General features: G+C 56.1%; 7 protein-coding genes across 7 annotated transcripts; 5 read left to right on the top strand and 2 right to left on the bottom strand.

Annotated features, from left to right (window-relative positions):
* Positions 1 to 42: 42 nt before the first annotated feature.
* LTHEOB_5363 (Ubiquitin fusion degradation protein UFD1) lies at positions 43 to 1,133 on the top strand (the record flags this gene model as incomplete). The annotated part of the gene is made up of 2 exons (XM_035514500.1): positions 43 to 1,058; positions 1,124 to 1,133. The coding sequence occupies 2 exons, from the start codon at positions 43 to 45 to the stop codon at positions 1,131 to 1,133; spliced, it is 1,026 nt and encodes a 341-aa protein (XP_035373653.1).
* Positions 1,134 to 3,071: 1,938 nt separating this feature from the next.
* On the top strand, positions 3,072 to 3,953 carry LTHEOB_5362 (Cytochrome c heme lyase; the record flags this gene model as incomplete). The annotated part of the gene is made up of 1 exon (XM_035514499.1): positions 3,072 to 3,953. The coding sequence occupies one exon, from the start codon at positions 3,072 to 3,074 to the stop codon at positions 3,951 to 3,953; it is 882 nt and encodes a 293-aa protein (XP_035373652.1).
* Positions 3,954 to 5,496: 1,543 nt separating this feature from the next.
* Positions 5,497 to 7,367, top strand: LTHEOB_5361 (MFS transporter; the record flags this gene model as incomplete). The annotated part of the gene is made up of 7 exons (XM_035514498.1): positions 5,497 to 5,640; positions 5,870 to 5,917; positions 5,969 to 6,036; positions 6,092 to 6,307; positions 6,356 to 6,407; positions 6,459 to 6,659; positions 6,711 to 7,367. 7 exons carry the CDS (start codon positions 5,497 to 5,499, stop codon positions 7,365 to 7,367), a joined length of 1,386 nt encoding a protein of 461 aa, XP_035373651.1.
* Positions 7,368 to 8,420: 1,053 nt separating this feature from the next.
* Positions 8,421 to 13,132, bottom strand: LTHEOB_5360 (Lysophospholipase nte1; the record flags this gene model as incomplete). Its single annotated transcript, XM_035514497.1, has 5 exons — positions 8,421 to 9,105; positions 9,162 to 11,439; positions 11,486 to 11,696; positions 11,744 to 12,875; positions 12,924 to 13,132. 5 exons carry the CDS (start codon positions 13,130 to 13,132, stop codon positions 8,421 to 8,423), a joined length of 4,515 nt encoding a protein of 1,504 aa, XP_035373650.1.
* Positions 13,133 to 13,425: 293 nt separating this feature from the next.
* LTHEOB_5359 (Chromatin remodeling complex subunit protein) lies at positions 13,426 to 15,444 on the top strand (the record flags this gene model as incomplete). The annotated part of the gene is made up of 3 exons (XM_035514495.1): positions 13,426 to 13,455; positions 13,504 to 14,899; positions 14,951 to 15,444. 3 exons carry the CDS (start codon positions 13,426 to 13,428, stop codon positions 15,442 to 15,444), a joined length of 1,920 nt encoding a protein of 639 aa, XP_035373649.1.
* Positions 15,445 to 15,976: 532 nt separating this feature from the next.
* Positions 15,977 to 17,587, top strand: LTHEOB_5358 (Pantothenate kinase; the record flags this gene model as incomplete). Its single annotated transcript, XM_035514494.1, has 4 exons — positions 15,977 to 16,345; positions 16,407 to 16,689; positions 16,743 to 17,238; positions 17,299 to 17,587. The coding sequence occupies 4 exons, from the start codon at positions 15,977 to 15,979 to the stop codon at positions 17,585 to 17,587; spliced, it is 1,437 nt and encodes a 478-aa protein (XP_035373648.1).
* A 437-nt stretch (positions 17,588 to 18,024) lies between these two features.
* LTHEOB_5357 (uncharacterized protein) lies at positions 18,025 to 23,425 on the bottom strand (the record flags this gene model as incomplete). Its single annotated transcript, XM_035514493.1, has 3 exons — positions 18,025 to 21,562; positions 21,616 to 21,770; positions 22,148 to 23,425. 3 exons carry the CDS (start codon positions 23,423 to 23,425, stop codon positions 18,025 to 18,027), a joined length of 4,971 nt encoding a protein of 1,656 aa, XP_035373647.1.
* Positions 23,426 to 23,906: the final 481 nt, after the last annotated feature.

Genomic DNA, 23,906 nt, shown 5'->3' with positions numbered 1-23,906 from the left:
CGCGCTCTTCTCTCCTTGACATCTATCTCTCTCGCATTCAATATGGCTTCCGATCCCGCAGAACCCGCTCCTCTGCAGTGGTCCGCGCAGTTCGACGTCGCCGCGCCGTCCAAATCGCGACAGCTCCCCGGAGACAAGCTCCTGCTACCGGCTTCCGCCCTCGAGCAGCTGCTGGCAGCCGCGCCCGTAACATTAGCGCAGACATCCTCGAGCCAGGCGCATACGTCCACTTTCGATCCTTTCAACCCTCACACCTTCGCCGCCGAGCGTCACGCGCGTGAGCTGCAGTACCAGGACCGTGTGCAACAGCTACCACACCCTCTTACCTTTCGGCTGGTCAACCCCGACAATGGAAAGGCAGCATATGCTGGTATAAGGGAATTCTCGGCGGAAGATGGTGAAGTTGTGCTGAGCAAGTTCCTAAGGGAGTCTCTTGGTGTGGAGACAGACGGTGAAGAGGGTAGCTGGCCCTCCAGTGGAAACACCAGCGACGAGGATTCGGCCATGACGAATGGTGCGGCAGCCGTTGCGATAAATGACAAAAGCAGACCGAGGATTACCGTACACGCCAAGCAACTTCCGAAAGGCACATTCGTGAAGCTTCGCCCACTGGAGGCCGGTTACGATCCTGCGGATTGGAAATCCCTTTTAGAACAGCACATGCGCACAAACTTTACGACGTTGACGAACGGAGAGATATTAGTGATACCCGGCGGCCGCGGCGTTGGAGGAAAAAGAGAGGAATTCCGATTTCTGATTGATGGCTTCAGGCCAGAAGGAGACGGAATATGTGTGGTGGATACAGACCTTGAGGTGGACATTGAAGCTTTGAACGAAGAACAAGCGAGGGAGACACTCAAGAAGATTGCTGCGAAAGCACAAAAAGCGCCAGGAACAACAGGGGGCAGCTCAAGTGGCGGAAAGCTGGACCTGTTGAAAACTGAGCCCGGCCAGGTCCTGGATGGCGAATACGTGGATTACGAAATACCATCCTGGATACGAGCCCAAGGGGTTGAGATCGAGCTGAGCGGAGTGGACGAGGACGATGAGCTCGACCTGTATGTCAGCCCATTTGGGCCTCGGCAACGAGCTAGACCGCGCGCAGAGGAGCATGTCTTTGCAGACGTCTCTAGCACGTATCCTAAGCGAGTAAGGCTACGACCGACCAATGTGGACTTAGAAGACGCCGAATCTTTGTGGGTTTCTGTTCACGCCTATACTCCTGAGGAGGCATCTACCACAAAATCTCCGAAGACCTATCAGATCCGCGCTATGCCTTTCGATCCCCAAGCGGAAAATCCGGTCTCTCAGGCATCTTCAGACGCTGCCCCACCAAATCCTGGTGAGGTACAGTGCAAGAACTGTCAGCAGTGGGTGCCGGAACGAAGTTTGTTCCTTCATGAAAACTTTTGCTTGAGGAACAATATAATTTGTCCACAAGGTTGCGGCCAAGTCTTCCAAAAGCGCTCAGAAGCTTTCCAGAACCACTGGCACTGCCCACACGACACATTTCATGGCAATACGGCTCTCAGCCATTCCAAACACGATGCCATGTTCCATCAATCGTATAGCTGCGACAGCTGCGACCGCACCTTTACTTCCCTGACGCAACTAGCACATCACAAGACAACAGTTTGTCCCGGAAAGCATATCCTCTGTCAGTTCTGCCACCTTGAAGTCCCACAAGAAGGCGATCCGGATGAACCGAATGCGGAAGCGCTCCTCTCAAACCTCACACCGCACGAACTCGCCGATGGAGGGAGAACGACCGAATGCCATCTTTGCAGCAAGATTATTCGTCTCCGCGACATGTCGACTCATCTGAAACATCATGAGTTCGAGAAGCTCAGTCGTCCTGCGCCACGCATCTGCCGTAATGCCAACTGCGGCCGAACGCTCGACGGCGCCAGTAAGACAGGCGACACACGCGCCGCGACCAAATTAGGCCAAGTGCAGGGTCCGGATAACGACATAGGACTCTGTGGAGTCTGTTTCGGTCCGCTCTATGTCAGCATGTATGATCCAGAAGGCAAGGCGTTGCGGAGACGTGTGGAGCGTAGATATCTCACGCAATTGACGACGGGGTGTGGGAAGGATTGGTGCCGGAACGAGATGTGCAAAAGCGGCCGCCAAAACCAGGGCATTGAGCCGGCAGGCTTGTCAATGAAAGAAGCCTTGCCGCTTATTAAACCGCTGCTGGAAAAGTTGCAGGTGAGGGAGGGAGAGACTCCGGAGACGCCGATGCATTTCTGTACAGATGAATCAAGCCAGAAGAGGAGAAATTTGGCAGAGATGTTGGCAGCAGAAGAGGATGTGAGTGGGAAAGGTGGTTATGGGGTGGAGTGGTGCGTTGCTGCAATGGAGGCGGAAGGAGGAGATATACAGAAGGGAAGGGAGTGGTTGAAAGGATGGGCCCCTCAGAGAAGTGATGCAAGATAGAACATGATGTATGCATACCACGGCGCTAGACAAGAGGCTCAGGCAAGTAATTAGAAGATAGACGTGTTTTAAGACAAGAGTTCGAGCGGCTTGCAGAGCCAATCAGCGCTTGATTATTTCGAGCGTAAAATTCATAACATCCCACTCACTGAGAGACGCTAAAGAATGTGTGGCGCAAATTCAAGGCTGAAGAAGGTCGGAAAATTCGGGCTAGAAAACTGCTAGTGAATGGGTGAAGCCGGGTGAGTCTATGTGCTCGTGGCCGCAGTGTGCGTGATAATACCGTCTTCGAGCGGCCTCGAGTAAATCGGAGCCGGAGGCGAGTCGGGGCCGCTCGAGACCAGTGCGCCTTCCGTGCCATCATCGTGGCCCTTGCTCCGCAACTTTCTTTCCTCACTTTCGCCGCAAAACAGCAATCTGCGAGCAGCCGGTCTTGATTCTTTCCTTCTACCCATCCAATTCACCCTTTTCACGACTGATTCACCATGGGTTGGTTTTGGGCAGATGCAGAGCCCGCGGCACCTGTCGCCCCGCATCCCATGCCTCGATCCTCCAACGCCTCTCCACCCGTTGGTCTTCCATGTTGGGAAAATCCGCAAACTCTGTGCTAACATTCTCAGCCCGGTTGTCCGATGCACCAGAAAGGTGCCGCACCGCCCGCACCACCGAAGCCTTCGGCTGCCCCCACGGGTGCATGTCCTTACGTCCCGCCGGAGAAGAAGGACGACAGCGCTCCAGCGCATCCTAAGTCCGGGCTGCTCGAGAAGCTCAACCCGCTCAACTTCATGCCATCGAATCTGTCGCAAGAGCGCGCAGCTCACCAGACTGTCGACCTCCCGACCGACCGCGAAGCTTCGTCGATTCCCCGCGGCGACGGAGGAGGCAACTGGGAGTACCCCAGCCCGCAGCAGATGTACAATGCAATGCTGCGCAAAGGATATACGGACACGCCGCAGGATGCGGTCGAGAGTATGGTTGCGGTGCACAACTTCCTGAACGAGGGGGCGTGGGCCGAGATCCTGGAGTGGGAACGTCGCTTCTCCAAGGGCATTCTGCATGGGTGGAAGGCGAGCGCGCAGGGCGAGGAGGGCAGCTTGGCGGGAGAGCTACTTGAGAGCTGGCCCGACAAGGAGGTGCAGCCGCCGCAGTTGACAAGGTTCATGGGCAGGCCCGGGGAACTGACTCCCAAGGCGCGAATGATGCAGTTCTTGGGTCAGGTCTGGCCGAGTCAATTCAACGCGGAGCCACCATTCGATAGGCACGATTGGTTTGTGCAGAGGAACCTGCCTAATGGCGAGACTGTGGAGAGGAGGTACGTGATTGACTACTATGAGGGAGAGCCAGAGCACGGCATGCCTGTCTTCTTCCTCGATGTCAGGCCGGCAATCGACACTCCCAGTCAAGCGGCGGAGAGAGCGGTGCGCTGGGGCCGTGACGTCTGGTGGAGGGCTGTAGGCGGCAATATCAGGGAGCAGCTCCAGGCTCAGCAGGCTGCTGAGGCCGCCAGGAGGTGAAAATATCATTGGTTTGGGGGCGTTTTTGTGGTGGGGGATTGATCTGGAAGTGCATATGGGCGTCATCGTGACTTTTTCTTCACTCTGCTCTTTTGGTGGAAATGTCTAATGAGTTTCTGTAAATGCTCCCTCGATCTCGGATTATGTTGTGTGTCCTGATTATATACTCTCTTCTTCTGGTATCATATTATATTATTTTTGGCACCGCTCAACCTTGGTTCTATATTTTTGTGATTGTACGGCAGATGTGTTATCCCTTAAGGATAAAGTGTGCCCCAATGCATATCCAGGTAATGGCATCTTTTATACTACGCTTGAAGAAAGTTGCATTCTTACTTCGACCAGAGGAGAGACCAGACATCAAGGTGCTTCAATGTCTCGGTAGAAAGACAAGGATTGGATCGCTGAAACAGGGGAGATGGTAGTCGGTGAAGTTGAAGCGGATTTACACGCCACGCCATCGAGGAAGAGCGTTCTGGCTTGCAAGCTGCGTAAGAGAAGCTCGTTACAAAAAAATAACTCCGCGGCGACCGCGGCATATTGGGTAACGCTTGAGCTTCTGGTCTCCCTCCGCTTACGTTTATCATGCTTAGTATCATGATGACTGCTGTAGCTTGGGGGCAAGCAGCCTGTCAGGTTGACAAAGTGGGTTCTTGTGGAGGCCTGATTCACGGACACGCTAACGTGCGTGATTATATAAAGCAGTGACGATGTTTTCTTGAGTAGAATTACTAGGATCTCTGTATTATCAAGGAACACTTTAAGAGATGGGGTTCCCAAGCGTCGGTTGCTGAGTTGTAAGAAATGTGAGAGGTGCACCCCATCTATTAGTTGAACAATCATGTCGCAGTTAGTGAATATTGGCAAGTTGGTGTCCAACGGATGCATTGGACGATGAATTCTACTGTCGGGTGTATTCAGAGGAAGCAGCCCTGCGTACTGAAACGGGGGGTATTTTTTCTGGTCGCAGCAAGGGTGTTTGGCTCGAGGCATTGAATAGCAGCAGCAAGCGGCGTCAGCAAAATTGAATTGGGCGATGTTGTGCTCAGCACGCAAGTCGTCTTGCAGATGGCATCAAGCCGGGGCGACGGCGCTGATTGGCTGGTCCGAGAGTTTACAGGGGTACGTCACGCTCCCATTCGACACGTCCCCTTAGTCTGACTTCGGCGGACGCGTTGCAACTGCACCTCTGCCCGTCCCGTAGACCAGATCTGCCGCCAAACTTGCCCCGGTGCTTCATTCGCATGCGCAATCGCCCCACACGAGCCGCTTCGCTGCCCGGTCGCATCCTGCCCTACCGAACCCCGTCGCGAGTCTGGTTACCGCAGCATGCAAGAAGATGGCAGGCCCCCAGCAGAGGGCATATCAGGCCGCGAGTCCGATGGACCCAGATTTGATGCTCTGCGCGAAGCCATGTCTTTTTTAAGGGCTGCCGTGTCCCGCCGCGTCGAGTCCTTCTCGCGCGCTTGGCCCGCAGCTGCCTCTTCCATTTTCTCGCCCAAGGACGAATCGTCTGATTTCGAGCCGCTGCTTTCCAGCCAAGATGGTATTTTCTCATGATCCCGCCTCCCGCCCTGCAGACGACCCCTTCGAGAAGAAGCCGGTAACCGACTATCTTCAAGACCAGAGCCCGTCGCTCGGCGAGAACGATGAGATCGACTGGACTGCTGAGGAGGAGAAGAAGCTGGTCCGAAAGTATGCTGCCTTGGATTTGCGTGCCGTGCCGAGCTGACGCCGCCAGGCTGGATATGGTTGTGATGCCCTTACTGGTGCTTGGCTTCTACGCTCTCCAATTAGACCGGGGGAACATGTATGTGCTTCCACTTCGCAGTCTGTGCTTCTCGTATTGACGCCCCAACCGTGGTAATGCCTTGACCGATTACTTCATGGAGGACGTGGGTATCACGCAATTCCAGTTCAACGTTGGCCAACAGCTGCTCTCGGCCGGCATCGTCATCTTGGAGGTATTGCCACGACCCCCGGAAGTAGTATGGCTTGGAGCTAAGCATCCACAGATCCCAAGCAACCTTATTCTCTACCGGATCGGCCCGCAAAAATGGATCAGTGGCCAAATCTTTGCCTGGTAAGTCTGGGGAAGCCAATCACGACACGCCTTGGGCCGACTGACGCCATACCAGGGGGCTTGTTGCGACGTTCCAAGCCTTCCAAAAGGGTCTGGCAGCTTTCATGGTTACCAGAATTCTGCTTGGCTTATGTGAGGCTGGCTTCATCCCTGCCGGTCTTTACACAATCTCCATGTTTTACAAGAGAAATGAGACGAGCAAACGCTTCTCCATCTTCTTCCTGGGTAATTTAACTGCTGTTGCGAGCAGCGGCCTGATTGGCTATGGAATGTAAGTTTGGACAAATGGCGCCGTTACGGTCGAGTGCTGACAGCTTAGTCTGCATATGAGAGGAGTAGCAAACCTTGCCGGTTGGCAGTGGCTTTTCATTGTAAGTCTTCTCCACGCCCGCCCTTCGCTCCCTATAGACTAATGTGTGTAGATCGAGGGGCTCTTCACCTGCATGGTCGGGGTTCTGTTCGCTGTCCTATTCCCCAAGAGTCTTTTCGAGCCCAAGAGCGCTTTTGGATTCCGCTACTTCACCGAGCGCGAAGCCGACATCCTCCGCCGCCGAATAATCTTCGATGACCCGCGCAAACTGCAGAAAAAGAAGTGGATTGACTGGGCAGAGCTGCGTTATGCTGTAATCATTTCCCTCCTTCAGCATATCATGAGCCATCACTGACCCTCATAGCTTTCGAACTGGAAGGTGTATCCCCACCTCCTGCTCACACTGACAGCCATCGCGCCCAACAACACGCTCAACTCATACGCGCCCACGCTCGTCAGCTCCTTCGGCTACGGCCGGCTGGTCTCCAACGCGCTCGTCTCGGTCGGCGGCTGGATCGCGCTGGTCATGAACGTCTGCTGGGGCCTGATGGCGGACCACTTCGGGCAGCGCGGTCCGCTCGTGCTGCTCGGCGTGCTCATCTGGTGGGCCGTCACCATCGCCAACCGCGCCCTCATCCACAGCGAAGATAACCACGCCCGCTACGCCGTCCTCACCCTCGCCCTCTCCTTCTCCATGACCTACCACGCCGTCAACGGCTCCTGGCTCGCCCTCAACGCCCGCACCGCCGGCGAGCGCAGCATCACCATGGCCCTCTTCATCATGGCCGCCAACGCCGCCGGCATCGTCGGCGGCCAGCTGTTCCAGAGCAGCGACAAGCCGCTGTACGAGACGGGATGGACCTCCATTGTCGCCCTGACCAGCGTCGGCCTGGTCTTTGCCGTGCTGGCCAATCTGCAGTACTGGTGGCTGAACAGGAAGATCAAGAGGAGGGAGAGGCAGATTGCCATGGCCGGCGAGGGCATCGTGCAGGAGGGTGAGGTGCATCGGTACCACCAATAGAGTGGACATTGCAAACGGATGAATTTATTGGGATGTGATACCGCGGGCGGTTCGCTCACTACCGAGTAGACATAGAGACTTGAATTCGATGCCGATAGGATCCTGAGTTATATTCTGCAGAAGCATAGAATTTATCCTAGAATAAAAGCTCCATCAAGCTTCCTTTTTTTTTTTTGAATCATTCGTTTTAAAATTTCCTGAGTGATAGTCACGAGAACATCCTGTGACGGACTTTATGCGGACGAGGTTGTGATTAGTCCCCAACACTCTTTGGCAAACCCATGCTAACGAGGGAGCACACGCTGTAGACACAAGGCGGTGCCACTCAATCCATTGATCTCGGTTTGTACGAAGACAATGCAGACGCTGGAGACGATATTTCCGAAGCTTAGAATTAGCGGATGGGAAATATGGGTTGCATCCACCCTCCATTTAGACTATCTCTTCCGCGACGCAGATCCACTCCCACCTCCCTACACGCTTATTGGAGCTTATCTATTGACCGGAAAATCAACACCATTAGTGGTTGGATGTTAGCGAGGAATGATAGATGGCAAATTCCCTAATAAGGAATGCGCTAAGCCAAGTGGAGGTGGCAGTGGAGGTGAGAGTGGATCTGCGTCGCGGAGGAGATAGTGCATCGGGGCCTTGGAGGTTGGAACTGTTTCATTCAATCCTGCCCATGAGTAGTTCCCTAAATCAATAATTCTCCCGCAGCATCCTGAGCGAGTTATAAATTGAGGTCATCTACGTATTTCTTACCCCTGTCTCTTCATTCGCCCCGAGCTTATACTGTTCGGCCGTGATATTCACGATGATTCCGCATCGCTCAACGAAAGTTTACGTGTCCAGCAGTCTCCCTCTGCATACATTCGTGCAATCTTCAAATTGGCGTGTATGTCTAGATATTTGCTTCTAGACTTTACAGAGGAAGAGTGCAAGGAAAGGGAAGCGTATTCTACAAAGCAAAGCATACCAGAAAGCACGAGTCTCCCGATCCATGCATCAACGCTATCAGCAAATGCGGACCTTTATCATTCATCACGGTTGTGACTAGATACTGGCTCTCCGAGGGGCCATGGTTCTGCGCAGCTGGCGCTCCTTCTCGCCCTCCTCGACGCCGCCGAGCTCGCCTTCTTCGCGTAGTTTGGCGAGGAACTCTTTGCCGAACTTGTACCCAACGTCGTGAATCTCGTCGAACTTGCCAAATTCGAGCGTGCCGTATGCGTCAATCGGGGGCCGCATGTAGCGACAGCCCTTGATACTCTTGGCGCGCTCGAGAGCGTCAACACTGCTGACGTATGCCAGACGGGCCTGGATCTCGCTAAGGGTGGGCGGATTGGGGTGGGCACTGAAGGGGTTCCAGCGGTTGAGGAGGGCCCAGAAGCCAGAGAGACTGTCGCCGAACTGCTGGGGCGTGTCGTCGTCAAGCGAGCCGACGTCGACGGCGAAGATGGTGTCGGCGCCCATCTGCTTCATGTGTGCGACGGTAAGGTTGTCGACGTAGCCGCCGTCGACAAGCATGTTGCCCTCGTCACAGAGCGGGGGGACGAGACCTGCCAAACTCATCGATGCGCGGACGTACCGCCATACGTAACCAGAGGTGTGGATTTCCTCGCGCGAGCGTGAGATATTAGTCGTGTTGCAGTAGTACTCCAGCCAGAAATCCTCAATCTGCGAGTTTCCAAATGTCTTGAATATTCCGCGGTTGAATTCGTGGCCAGTGGTGTACGAGGCGCTGTGCCGTTAGTTAGAGATTTTTTTTCTTTAAAAAAACCGGAAATGGAGACTTACGATGGATATGTCAGATCCAAGGCGAACCGCCACATGCTGGCCATGCGCCCTGCAAACTTCTTGACCCGGCCATACATGGGAACAACATCCGCATCCCAGGCATAGAGTGCACCGACAAAGCTGCCGATCGAGGTACCCCCGACAATGTCGATGGGGATCCCAGCTTCCTCCATTGCTCTAATAACACCGATGTGCGCGATACCTCTGGCGCCACCACCTCCAAGAACCAATCCGACAGATTTTCCACATAGACGGCGGGCAAGTCTGTGAAAGTCGCCTTTGTGATGGGTGTCGGCAGAGTAAAGGGGAGTTTGGCGCACACGTCTTGACGTGTACTTCTGGATCTCAGCCTGCAACACTTGGACGCGGTGTTTGAGCGCGGTACCAAATCTTCGGTGGGTAGGATGGATGGGTTCAGGGGCGGTGCGGAAGGACATCTGGATGTGGTGATGACTGCCGTTGATCCACATGCGGTTACGAAGCCATTTGCGCGTCAGGCCAGGTCGACAGTAGCGCTCTGAATGAAGGAGAACAAGCTCCTTTCTTGCCGTGGACTTCGTAGTCAAGAGGAAGCGCTCATACTCGCCAATTGTTGGCGAACCTTCTGCAAGACCGACAATGAGGATGCAATCCGCCTGAGAGATGCAAGTCTGCGTCCATGGAGATTTGACATTGGTGTCGGCCACGTAAAGAACCATGCTGTATTTTTCCTCAAGGTCGGCAAGATACTGTGACAGCTTGAGTTTACCCATGCGGCTGAATGCATGTCTTCCAAGATGATTCAAGATGGCAGCTTGGTTGAGCGACACAACCCTGTTGGGTAAACCGGTCTGGTGAAGAGCATTGACAAGTCTGCTGGCGAATTCCACCACAGGTACTCCTCCAGTAACGGGAAGAACCGCAACTGTTCTCAGGTTGGCGGTAGACGAGACATTGTTCTTGACAGCGGACGTGCGTTCAGCTGCTGCGTCGTGCAGTGGCATCTCCATTAACGACCGCATGCGGCTGGCGATGATCTTCGAGATTTTGATGGTAATTCCGGGATGCTCGAGAGCAAGACTGTTGAACAGGGTCTTTGGAAATTTGGCAACTTCGGTATCGCGGATAGCATGCAGCGACGCAGGCCTTGTTGATTCCGTCAAGACTTCAAGCTCTCCGACACTGTCTCCCTGACCGTACTCGCCAACGACCTTCATTCCCTGATCTTGCGTATCTTGAATTGCACGCAGACGACCATTCAAGACGATGTAGATCGAATCGCTTTCATCGCCTTGGTTGTAGATGATCTGTCCTGTGTTGACTTGAACCCATTCCAGAGCAAAGTCAATGTGCAGGATCATACGCGGAAGGAGAGTCGTTAAGCGTTTGGCCATGGTCAACAACACGACCGGATACCTGTCTGCGATCCTTTCAATGGAAGCGCGCGGCAAGAACCCAACGTAGACATCGGTCTTGGCGACAACATCGATAAAAGACCTGTAAGAAGAGACGGTGCCCAAGTACCCCGCCAGACCGCCAGGCTTTGTGAGGAACAGGCTTTTGCGGTGTTGCTTCTTCTTTTTTCCAGCCTCACGCGTGGTGCCACCGAGAGTGGAATTAGTTGGAGTCTTGTGTAGGTTGGTGCCAAACAGGTCCCCAATGTCCAGTCCGGAGGTGTGGTCGTTAGGGAACATGCCTCGGGAATCAGAATCGCCTTCCTTTTCATCAACCGGCATGCCCACGTCCAAGAACCCATCAATTACGTAGTAAAGACCTGGATTGCGTTCGCCCTGCTCAACCAAAACCGAACCCTTGGGGAAAAAGACGATTTCAACGTCGTTGACCAGTTCCTCATGAATGCTTCTGCTGTTGGTGGCACTGATAGCGGAAAGAGGAACAGAGGCAACTGATTCCGTGTCTGCATCGACAGATCCTTCAAAAGGGTCGAGGAATCCGAAGGCATTGCTAAAGACCGCTTTTTGACGCTTGGAGTCGAATGAAACAAGTCGAGGGGATTGTTCCACAGAATCCGTCTTGGGGACAACGTTCCGGGTGTTGGTCAATCCAATAGCCTTCAACATGCAGTCGAGGACGGATTCACGGAAGAAAGCATCTTCATCCATGGATTCTTGTCGTTGAAGAGGAATGCGGGCACTGGTGTAAGCAAACGGGTTGAATGACCCGGAATCCAAGGGAGTACGCCCATCGCGCCTAAGAGGAGGCGGAGTGAATGGTTGAGAGAAACTACCCAGACGTCCACGGCTATTTCGTGGCACATGATGGTTCGTCAACAAGTCACCTGCATGAAATTAGCAAAAGAATCGCATCGCCAGAACCTCACTTACCGGCGCTAACGTTCTCTTGTGAAGCTTGAGGGTTCATGGTAGCACTTCTCCTAGGAGCTGGCTCGGTCGGTGCTGCAGAAGTCGGACGAACTGGAGCTAGTCGAGTATGCACTTCTCTCCTCAAACCACTTCCGGACCTTTTCCGATGAGTAGCGGGGTTGTGAAGAGCAATTCCTTTCATTCCGTCTTCGTCACCTATGCGTTCTCGTTCCTAGGGGCTGGTCAGCATTGCTTTTTCTCATGCAATGGCAAACCGACCTTTAAAAATTTGTCTTTCAGCCTCTGAAGGGCCGCATCTCTGAGAAATCCCGGAAGATCGTAGGTTGTGTATTTGTTCATCAGACGTTCAATGCGAAGCACTTCACTGGTCAGTCCCAGATAAGCATGACCGGTTGACAGAGTGACACGTTGAAGCCTAGTGAGAATGACTTGTATGATATGTGCAGTTGCTCTTGGATAGATACGCGTCAAGCGCTTGAAAGCAGTAGCCGGGATGATGGCAATGGTAGTATCAACGGTAGCTCTTGCAACAATATCAGGATGAGCAGACTTGGGTTGCTTTCTCGGCTTGGACTCGCTAGCTTTACGGGAAGCCGTGCTCTGATCGAGTCCATGGGCTTGATCAGTATCAAGAGAAAGAGAAGGCACTCGGGGGAGCCGGCCGCCGGCAGTAGGACTGGCTATGGTAGAAGCACGACGAGCGTCGCTAAGCTCAGATCTGGGAGACATCGGAGGCATCTGTTGCGGACTGTTGGTGAAGTTTTCGGACTGGGGAGTGAGTGTGCCGGTGAAGGGCTGCGAGTCTGCACGCTGAAGGCGAGGGCCTCCAGCAGTAGGCGGAGCAGAGTCTATGCCTTGATCCTCATCATGACGGAGCTTGATGTCCTCAGTGAACAGGGACAGGATCGAGAAGAGAGATGACATAGGGGCGCCATTCGTGACCTCGGTCAGGAGCTGGTAACCCTGCTGATGTCCACGAGTGTCCCCGTCTTCATCATCAGAGCTGGATTCCGAGACGCCCGAGTCAAGGACGGTGTCATCACGGTTGGATTTCACAAAGATCTGAACCAAGCCATCAACAACCAGACAGAAGCCCTTTTCCTCCTCCAGCAGCAACGTTTCGCCGGCTATCAGCTTGCGAGTTTGCATGGTACGAGTTAATTCGTGGAAGACGGGCCGCTCGAGGTAGCCAAAAACCTTGATGGCACTGAGAAACTCATCAAGATAGTTGGACAGACCGCGCTTGGAATCGCCCTCCTGAGTGTCGGGGAAAACTTCGACGTGGGGCTCTTCGCGCTGCGGCTCCGGAGGCAAGCGAGTGTACATGTTCAGAAAGCGATAGCGAACGAACCAGCTGACGGTGGAGCCAACGGCCAGGAACAGCAACAGTCTATCGTTGGGTTAGTCTGGGGGGCGTCGCAAGCTCGGGGGAACTCACAGCGTAGTCGCGTTCATGGTGACGGTTAAGCTCATCGAGGCCAGGGTGAAGATCCATGTCGGCAGGGTGATGGTGGTGAAGGTGATGATCCAGTAGAGCACGCCGGGAATGACCTTCACCGTCCCAAGCAGCACACGGGCGAGGAGGCCGAAGTTGGAGGAAGCGGCTTGAAGTTCGGCGGTGGCGGCTTGGGAGGCGTTCAAAGCCATGCTGGAAGACATGGCGGAGGGTGCGCCCGCCGCGGAGAGACGAGACCGACGACAGGACCAGGAGGGAGGCACCGCTACTATGGCGGGAGGCAGGTTGCAGACATGACCGGTGAAGTGGATATTCGCGGCGGGCGTCACAAGCTTGCGAGACTGACAGCTCCACGACCCCGGCCACTCCCGAGCTTGGACCACCAGCAGCCACGACTTTCGTTCGCCGACGCGACCTCGCGCATCGCGACTCTCTCTCGCCCGCCTTCCACCCTGCTCTCCCACGCCTCCGCGGCCCCGCAACCATGCCGCCCTTCAAAGATGAACAGCTCATCGTGCGTCTACCCTGCTTGTTGCGCACCTCCAGGCTAACCGGCTTCCAGATCATCGCGCCCGGCTCGCACACCACCCTCGCCCAGCTCGGCCTTCCTGAGTCGCTCACTCCCGCCCGCCTGCGCATCAAGTCGCGCATGTTCGCTGCCGAGAAGGATGGAGAATGGGAGCCCTACAAGGTCCGCAGAAAGGACGGCGCCAAGCTTGACGCTGCCGACGCGCAAAAGGCTGAGTCCGACGACGATGTAATCTACGAGGAGGACCACGATTCCGACGAGGGCGCCGTGTGGCCAATGGTCGAGGGCCGCATCGTCAATTGGGCTTGCTTTTTCGCCCTCATGACCCACGTCTACAACACTCTAAACCCGCCTTTTCATACGCCCATCCTGCTGGTTGGCCAGCCGGCGTGGACTCCCAAGGAGAAAGAGAGGCTCACTCAGTTCTTCTTTGAGAAGTTCAAGATGCCCGCTTTTACCATCATGGACTCGGCAACCGCCATCGCCTATGCCTACGGCACTCAGAGCGCCACCGTTGTCGACGTAGGCTACCAAAAGGCCGATGTTACTGCCATCAGCGACTTCATAATGCATGAGACTGGCAGGGCCATTTCTGTGTCCGAATGTGGAGGAGACGCCATGACGCGGCGGCTTCTGGAACTGCTGAAGCCCAAGGGTTTCAACTGGGAAATGTGCGAGCAGTTGAAGAAGAATGCCATCTGTGAAATCCTACCCCCGAACACCCCACTGCCAGGCTCCGGAGAAAACAGTGGCGACGGTGTCACGAATCCTGCTGCTGCGGCATCGACTGGTGCGGCAAGCTCCGGTCCTGATGCCGCCGCCACCATTGGCAACGCTCCCCGCGGTCCTGGCGCCGATACTGAGGTTGGCGATGAAGCGAAGGAAGACGAAGAGAGCGAGGGTGTACTCGATGTGGCGAGTATCGTCACAAGTGGCAAGATGAACGAGCTCTTGGCCAAGAAGGAGAAGGAGAAGCAAGAAAAGGCTGCGGCGAAGAAGAAGGGTGCTGATGCTGCCAAGGAGGCGGCGAACAAGCCAGTGCGCTTGCCGAATGCCAAACGAGAAAAGGCAACATTCTTGTACGAGGACCATGCTCTGCTCAATGCCCTCAAGGACACTACCAGTGGCCAGCAGTTGGCGGACGCGGCAGCAGCACTAGACGAAGGTTCCCACCGGAAGGCAGACAATGATGGCGATGCGATGACGGGCGTCGAGACCAACGGCACAGCATCTGCACCTTCCGGCACTCGTGGTCCGATCCGTCGAGAAATCGAGGTTGGGGTGGAGCGCTTCCAGGCCGCAACTGGTGGTATTTTGGAGTGTTTGGCGGATACCATTCATCGCACAGTCTCCGCCGTAGACGAGGTCAACAAGCGTAGCGAGCTATGGGATTCTCTGATCATTGTCGGAAACGGAGCCAGGATTCGAGGTAAGCGTGCTGCGCCCTTTTCAAACTGCATATACTAATGAGTTCATTTAGGATTCAAGGAGGCTCTCGTTGCGATGCTTCACACCAAATATCTGATCTCTCCTTCATCGGCAACCATCTTCACATCCGAGCTTCCCTCGAATCTCTCGACTCCCACGGCAACGGGCGCGAATACACCCCAGCATCCAGGACTTGGCCAGCCGACGGGCAGCGGAGTCAACCCGCTGCTTTACGCAGCTACAACAGCACAAAACCCGCAGATGATGCATGCCAGCCAAGGCTCAACACCAGGCCCGATGAGCGGAATGCACTCGCACAACACGCACTCGGGCCACGGACAGTCGCCGACCAGCATCAAGCTGGTCAAGGCGCCAGAATACTTCCCGGAGTGGAAGGATGTCGGCATGGACGAGGCGGTGTTCCTCGGAGCGCAGGTGGCAGCAAAGGTGCTCTTCATTGTAGACCAAGGACTGGGCCAGGGCTACATGACGAGGACGGACTACAACGACCAGGGACCGTCGGGAATCAGAGACGTTTGCATGTAAAAAGGGATCTGGGGGGGATGGTTTGGAGCTCGCGGAGTTTCTGGCACGGCTTGCGGATTGGATTTGTTCGGGATAGAGCAGCTGTACGATTACTATTTATGGCAGCTAAAAGTGATACCAGCATCGGACTCTTCGGAGAGGCGGCTCGGACCATCGCATTGGGCAAGCCCGGCATCGGGTGAGCACTAAACCAGCAGGCGGTGAGGCGAGATTTGGTTGGGACACTGGTCGGACTGGGCCAGGGCATGAGCTCGTGGAGGGCGATGATGATGGGGAGCGAGGGGTTCGCCGAACGGACCGCGCCTGGGGCCTCGGGTGCGGAGAGCCCGCAGCGGACGGGGCGCACGTCCGAGGTTGTGCTCAACACTGCACCGTAGCCGTAGGTACAATGGTTCTTTCACCAACCGACTATCGGACAGAAGGAGATGGATCGCCAGAGCAATTTCTACCTCGTACGCGTCGCCTGTTGCACAGCAGCCGTCGCCCGCCAGCCCTCAGCAAAGTCGCCGATTAGTCGCCCAACGCCCGACAGATGAACCTCGCACAGCCATCGCGTCCCTCGCCCGCCGTCATTCCGGCCTGCTCCTCGCCGTCACCGGTCGCATCGCCTTCGATAGCCAGCCTACGAACAAGACTCCTCGCCGCCGCCGACCAAGCAAAGCGCAAAGTCCAGCAGCTCACCACCATGTCGCCCTCGCTGTCGCACGACGCCGCACACCTGCACGACGACCCCACAATCAAGCACCCGGGCAACGTCTACATCAACGTCCAGGGCGCATTCATAGTCGACGACGAGCCGCGCACTCCCGAGTCGCCCGAGAGCGACTACGAGCATGAGCACGGCTCCAAGGACATCCGCCTGCCCAACCACACTGCTGTCGTCAGCCACATCGCAGTCGACGTGAGCCTCCCTTTGCGCTCCGCGCGCCCTGATCCAGCTCGCTGACCGTGTGCGCATGCAGATTGGCGGATCGCTGGCCAAGCTGGTCTACTTTTCGCGCGATCCCACGTCCAAGGAACTGGGCGGCCGCTTGAACTTTCTGAAATTCGAGACCGCCCGCATCGACGAATGTATTGACTTCCTGCGCAAGCTGAAGCTCAAGTATGAAATCATCAATGGCTCGCGACCCTCGGATCTCTGCGTCATGGCCACCGGCGGAGGCGCCTTCAAGTACTATGACCAGATCAAGGGCGCTCTGGAGGTAGAGGTGGTGAGAGAAGACGAGATGGAGTGCCTCATCATAGGTGCGCCCCCTTTTCGCAGTCCTCGCGCAGTCGAATGCTGACATGCGCCTCAGGTCTCGATTTCTTTATCACCGAAATTCCCCACGAGGTCTTCACCTACAGCCAAGAGGAGCCAATGCGCTTCATCGCAGCCCGCCCCAACATATACCCCTACTTGCTGGTCAACATCGGCTCCGGCGTGTCAATGGTCAAGGTGTCCGGCCCGCGACAGTACGAGCGTGTAGGAGGCACTTCGCTGGGCGGTGGAACGCTCTGGGGCCTGCTTTCCTTGCTCACCGGCGCGCGGACGTTCGAGGACATGCTCAGACTTGCTGAGCAAGGAGACAACACTGCAGTCGACATGCTCGTCGGAGATATCTACGGCACCGACTACGGTAAGATTGGTCTCAAGAGCACCACGATCGCCAGCAGCTTCGGCAAGGTCTATAAGATGAAGCGCCAGGCCGAGCAGGAGGCGGAAGACACCGGTAATCTCAAGGAGTCTTCGTACGAGTATGGGAGGACGTTCAGGCCAGAAGACGTCAGCAAGAGTCTCCTGTACGCTGTCAGGTACGCATATATACCCCAATCCGTGCTATCTATTACACCGCATGCTGACAAGAATTCCAGCAACAATATCGGTCAGATCGCCTACCTTCATGCTGAAAAGCACAACCTAGAGCACATCTACTTCGGCGGATCATTCATCGGCGGTCACCCGCAAACCATGCACACCCTGTCCTACGCCATCAAGTTCTGGTCCAAGGGGGAAAAGCAAGCTTACTTCCTAAGACACGAAGGTTACCTCGGCTCCGTTGGCGCCTTCCTCAAGAGGCAGCCCCGCAATTGGGGTCGGAGAAACAGCATCGACGGCAGACCCGGGACGGCATCGTCCATGTCAGAAGACTCGAAGCGTTGAGTCAAGTTCAGTGGTATCATGCCGCATTTGCAACAACCAGCGTAGATTTGAATGTCCTGGTTAGGCGGCAAGCGTGTCAAGCGTTGTGTTGATCTTTTGGTCGTTTGGGTGGTAGGATGATATCTCAGCTACTGAAGGCAAGACGACCTTCACAGCTACGTTTCCGGCGTTATTTCTTGAATCACTGTAAATGTCTCAGAAATCTGTATTAAGACACTACAATCTGGGCGGGAGAATTCATTATCAAAATTTACTTAGATCCACTAAAAACCAGTTGCTCTTACGTTTACCCGTCTTCTCTAGAATACGTGAATACATAACGCCCGAATGATTGCCCCTTATTCTTAGTACCAGCCCGCCCTAGCCTTGGTATCAAGCGCACGTACAAAAACAGGGAACGAATGAAAATTGAAGCCAAAGTGCCCGCCCGTATATCATCATGACTGTTGCTGCGGTTGTTCGGAAGATCCGGCGACAACCAACGCCTTTGCGACTTCTTCTGTAACACTGGCAGTGCCTGCTGCATCACTACCGCGTCTGTCTACTACTGCTGCTGTTGGGCTGCCCATCTGCTCCTCAATGCTCTTCCGCAATCCTACTTCAGCAACTACACCTGGGGCGATCGTGGTCCCGGATGGGCTTGGTAATGGCACGTCTTCCGGATGAGGTGCCGAATGTGTGGAAGGACCGGTCGCAGCGGTCTTTCCCTTGTCGACAGACCCCGAGCTCATGGGCCTCTCCTTCGGAGTGATGACCGGACTAAGCCCCCTGTGCCCCTCAACGACGACTTCGGAAGTCGGCGCCTTTGCTTCCAGGAAGCTTGCGATGTCAGCGGAGCTCGTCCCCGCTTGAGAACGGTCTTCGCTGTTTCTTCTGGCTGGATCCGGGGCACTGGTGGGTGCTGGCTTCTTCCGGTTCTTGCCTTGCGGCGCTGGCGAGAGGAAGCGCTGGAAGTAGCCTCGGTTGTCCTGCGCCTCGTCATCGTCGACGTCCGACTCGTCTTCGGTGCCCTCGAAATAAGTGTCGTCCCAAAGGGAGCTGTCCTCTCGACGCAATGTCTTGCCACCGGTGTGGGACGAATGCAAATGGTCGTGGTGATGTTGGCTAGAACTACCAGCGCCCTCACTCGCAATGCTGTCGTCCCGTAAGGGAGCAAGCTCGTCAGAAGCTTCACGCATCTCCGAAGGCGAGACAGGTGGGGGCCCCTTGGCGCGCTGGCCCTCCACTTCCTCCCCGTCCGAAGTGATGACAGCAGTTGTCCGCTGTGCTCGGTCAATGGCAGGTTCTCTCTCGTCACGTGTGCGTGCGGCGTAAGTATCTGCAAAATGAGTATCACACAAATGCTTGATAACAGGCCACCCATATGCATTTGCAAACATCCGCCGTACCACAATATTGTTGTGTGCATCAGGCTCCAGTCGTACGAGCACCTTGCGCCACGAAAGATCTTTGTGGTATGACCGCGCAATCTTCTCTTCCACCCGCATCCCACTGCTTGATTCGGTCGAATCGGTCGTCGAAACACTGGTGATGCTGTGATCGGAGGAAAAGGACCGTGCTAAACCCTTGGGCCTCTTCACTGGCGGAGCGGGGATGTCCTCCGGATGATAGATACGGTCGTGGAAGATGGTCCGAGAGCGGGTAGAAGGATCGATTATCCAGTCAATCGGTGGGATTGGAGGGTTAAGAATATCACCGGCTGATTCAAAGATTGTGGTTTTCGGAGGAGCGAGCTCGTTGTTGATAGTGGAGTCCCCTCTGGAAGCAAGAGGCCGCCCGTGTGAAGGCTGCGATGATTCCGCCGTGTCCAACGTCGGGCTTGATTCTGGTATCTGTTGTACTGTCTGGCTTCTCTTGAACATTTTCTTATCCTTCGGTGTCGTAGTCGCGCCTTTAAGATAGCTTATGAATCCACTAAAAGGGTTCGACGCGCCGGGAGTCTTCGCTGTTGAAGTGCTAGGCGCACTTGCTTTGCGAGGAGATGAGGGTGAGGTTGCCTCTTGGACAGCTTGCATCTGTTGTTCGGACAGGAACTGGTTTGCCTGCGGTTCGCCAGTAGTAGTCGCCGTCTGGTCTTGATTGACAGCATCTTCGGCGGGTTGCGGCACAGTTGCGTCGTTGTTACCACCAATCGGAGTGCTGGTTCCGCTGTCGTCCTCATCCCGGTCGAATGCCAATCTTGACGGATTTGGGGACGAGTTCTGGCCAGTCAACTCTGCGAAACCCCAGCTTGCCAGTGTGCCGACCAAGCCATTTTCTCTTCTAGCCTTCTCCACCCTGCCAAGACCTTTCCAGTCAAGGAAGAGCAGGCAGCTCGTCCGGAGAGGCACTATTCCGTCATTCACAACATTTGAATATACAGTGCGATTTCGAAACATCCTCAGAACCTGATGGGCGGGGCCAGTAGGAAGAATGCGCAACAGAGGTTTGGCACCGGGGTCCTCGGGTTTTGTCTCCTTTTGGGCGGTACCAAAACCGCTGACCATGGCTGCCCAGCTACCTCGCGCAATAGTTGGGGCCCTCCAAGTGAGTCCCAGGTCTTGTCCTGTGCGGCCAACGAGGCCAAAGTCGAGAGCGAACTTGACGTACATTGGATTCTCATTGCTCAGTCCTAGTAGCGGCGAAGCCATACAGATGAAGTTGACAGGCTTGATGTTATGGAAGAATTCGGGAGAATGTTTGTGTATATATGCTATAGCATAGGTTTGCACGAGACCTCCGAGCGAGTGCCCGACGAAACTGATACTTGTGAACTTGTAAGCTCGGTCGTCATGCTTGGGATGATGATGTTGATGTTGCACAGTGCTCCCGGAGTGTGCTGGTATGCCCTCATCAGCTGGAGCCTTCGAGGCCGAGAACGTGCTGGACATCTTGTGCTTCATACTCTTCTTTACGGGAAGATAGGGCTGGTCCGGGTATGTTAGGCCCAGAATGTATTTGGCAAGCCTTTTGCCCAGATACTGAATGCCCCGCTCCGTACGAACGGCATTGCCAGCGAATCCTCGAACAACAACTTGTTCCTCATCAGGGTCGTCATCTTCAGCGCTCTCCTCGGGAAGATCTTCCTGGCCGCCAGAAAGAGGGGCAGTCGAGCTGTCTTGCAGATCGCCTCCGTCTGCCTGGGTCCCGGGAGTTGGGGATGCTTTGGATGAGTCGCCGTTTCGAGTCGCTCTCCTCCGCTTGCGCGCCTCCTCCCTTGCTTGTTTCGCAGCGGCATCAATGCTCTCTTTCAGGTAGAGCATGTCCGCCCCCAGGTTACTGTGCAGACCATGGGTGACGATGACGACATGGATGTTCTGCCGTCTCTTGACCTTGGTCGCATCTTTCGGATGGACGTCACTTCCGTCCCTCGAGGTCCGAGACTTGCCGCTGTCACACTCCCATTCCGGCAGCGCCGGCTTGTCCCACAGGCTAGTCGTGTCATCGACAACCAAACGGATGGCTCTGGAATAGACGCCCTTCGGCTGGGCCGGATGGCGCCCCTCGTGCCTTTTGCCCTGCTGGTGATCCTCAACCTGACCCGGGCCACCTTGGCCTTGTCCCGCAACGGCGGCGAAGCCGTAGTCCAAACTCCGCTCGTCTCGGCCGACCAGTAGCTCGAAGCTCACAGATGCGCTGTTGGAGAAGAGGATCTGCGAAGTGATTTCTATGATCCAGGTGACGCTCCGGGGCTCGCCATCGGCGCCGCGCTGCACGCTGCCAGACTCACGGATGTGGTCGGGCACGAGCAGGCGCGTGCCCCAGGAGCCACCGGCCTTGAGGTTGGGCTCGAAGTCCGGGATGCCCTCCTTCTTCGGGTTCTCGACTTTGTGGTTCGGATTGAAGGTCGAGGGGTACGCGGCGACATGGAGAGTGTAGGGCCCGTGGAGGTAGGCGGCGCGCAGCGGGATTGCGGACGAGTTCTTGATCTTGAGGTGGAGGTGCGTGGGGCTTGGGAGGATGCGGTCGTTTACTGGGGTATAGGTGAGGGTGTAGCTGCAGCGGGCGGTCAGTGCCGCATCGAGGAGAGGGTCTGGGGATGGCCGCACCGGACTATCTCGCCCACTTTGACACTGCCCGCTTGGTGGACGAGCAACATGCTGCGCGCGGTGCGCTCGTGGAGCAGCCTGTCCTTCCTCGATGTCGTCCACTGGAGGAAGGGCGAGGCTGGTCGGGACGTGTTGCGGTCGGGGACCTGGGCAAGCTGGTAGGTTCGGGGTTGGAGCAGCATTCACAATTAAAACACCGAAGGATCGTCGCAAATGTGGGCTGCGGGCTTGGGTGGCGGTCGGGTGCAGATGATAGCCAGCACATGGGCCGCAGCATCACCGAGGCGCGAGGCTGTCCGCAGTAGACAGGAGCGGATGCGCGCGGGGCCTGGTGTTCGCAGGCCTCCTCAGTCGTCAGCAGCTGCAACTCCCTACACAATGAGAGCCGCTTTGCGGTTGCCGCAGCCCCCGTCACGCGCTCCGTGTGTCCTATGCTCGATTGCGTCACACGCGCGTACGCGCGCGACTCAGCGCGTCGCCCTGCACATGTCGGAGCCAAGCATCGATTCATCTACTCTCAGCGCAAGCATACGAGCTCTACCACCTGCTCCTGGTCGCTCTCTACCCGGCGCGCTTCCACCCAGCCCCCCTCCTCAACCAGCACAATCTTACCGTCAACGCACACTCGCCGCCATCGGTCCTCGCTCTCCATAAACTCAATGCGGATGCCCTCAATGTCGTCGTAGTCCACTGCGGGCTCGTCCACATGCTTCCCTTTCTGATACGCCAGCCCCATGACGCGCATGATTTCGTCGCTCGGCATTGGCCCAAAGTGCACAAGACGGAGATGGCCGTCCAGCGATCGCGTCTGCGGCGAAATGTTGAATGTCTTTTCCAGGTTCGACACCAGCGTCGCGAGCACATAGGCGTGTTCCTGTCGGCCGACTGCCTCCCAGCTAGCCTGCCCGTGCTTGTTGCGCAGCAGCGATATCTTTGCGCGGTACCTGTGAGGCTCGGAGCCGCCGGCTGGGTATAGCGCTTCTTTGGCAGCCATCTTGAACCTCTCTACGCCGTACTTGCGGTATTCGGTCGTGTCGCTGTCGGCCACCAGACCGGCATGCATAGCCCAGCTGCAAACGACGGCGCCGTACATTACAGGCTCAGAGCTCTCGCTCGTGGTCTGCGGCAGCGCTTCTTTCTTGCTGCCTTCCTCAACCAGGAGCCTGGCGCCAGGTGAGAAGCGCGCTTTGAGCAGAGGCAGCCTCACCGGCGACCCGCGCGCAAGCGTAGCCAGACCCATTGTGTTGTCGGCTGTGATACCCGAGGAGTGAGCAAGCGCATTTCCTGTGCCCATGGGAACAAGGGCAATGGACGGCGCAACGAATGAGGCGGTCCTTGAGCCCGAGAGCAACCCGTTCACAACGTCGACGACACCGCCATCGCCCGAAAGCAGTATTATTCGTTGGTGTGCGCCACTGTTCGCCCGAGGCAGGAATATGTCGCGCGTGAGCTCTAAGACAGTAGTCGCAGATGTGGTACGGTGAACGGTGTAATCGGCGCCCCGCTGTAGTCCGACGGCATCGAGAAGAGGCTCGAGAGCCTTCTGGTAGAATCTCTCGGCGAGGCAGCTGCCAGACAGGATGGAGATGATAACGTGGACGTGGGCATCGATCGGTCGGTGGATGAGGTAGCGGTCAGTGAAGTCGGGAGGCAGCGTCTCGGCGGGCGAGGCCTTGAACGAGGGAGTTTCAGAGTCCGGTTCTACATGGAGGAGGGTGAAGCCGTCGGCAGATTTCACGCAGCCGATGAGGTTCGCGGTGGGAATCTGGCCGAAGGAGGGGGCTTCACCTTTGGACTGCGGGGAGGCCATGGTACTGGTGAAGGAGGAGGAGAAGTGTCATGGCGAGGCTGGATGTGACGGAGCTGCTTGGTCGCGCAATGGCAGAAGTCAGCAGCGCGAAGGTGCAATCGGCGCCTTATCGCCGCCGACCGCGGGGTACTTCATGTAGGTACCACAACCATCATCCATGGCTCGTTCTTCCATCAATGACGAGCCTCTCTCAGCCATGAGCCCTGCCCGCATCCGCAGTCCAGCTGCTGTTTGCCGTTTTCAGTTTCCGTGCGAGCCGCTCCGCAAGGCCGACGAAGGTAAGCCGGAGCTGACCCGCAACTATGCGAGCAGCCGGTTCGTGTCACTCCCGCCGTGCTCATCGCATTCAGCCTGGCTAGGGCTGAGCTCTAGTGCTCAAAGGTTGGAGTGCACATGAGGCAGGCGGGCCGGCGGCGCTCTGCAGCTGATAGACGGAGAGCGGAGGTGGCCGTAGCTGCACAGCCGCGGCCCGCCCTCTCCG

The sequence above is a fragment of the Lasiodiplodia theobromae genome (genome assembly GCF_012971845.1).
Source record: "Lasiodiplodia theobromae strain AM2As chromosome Unknown scaffold_15, whole genome shotgun sequence".
Taxonomy (NCBI): domain Eukaryota; kingdom Fungi; phylum Ascomycota; class Dothideomycetes; order Botryosphaeriales; family Botryosphaeriaceae; genus Lasiodiplodia; species Lasiodiplodia theobromae.
This window is presented reverse-complemented; position numbering and strand designations above follow the sequence as displayed.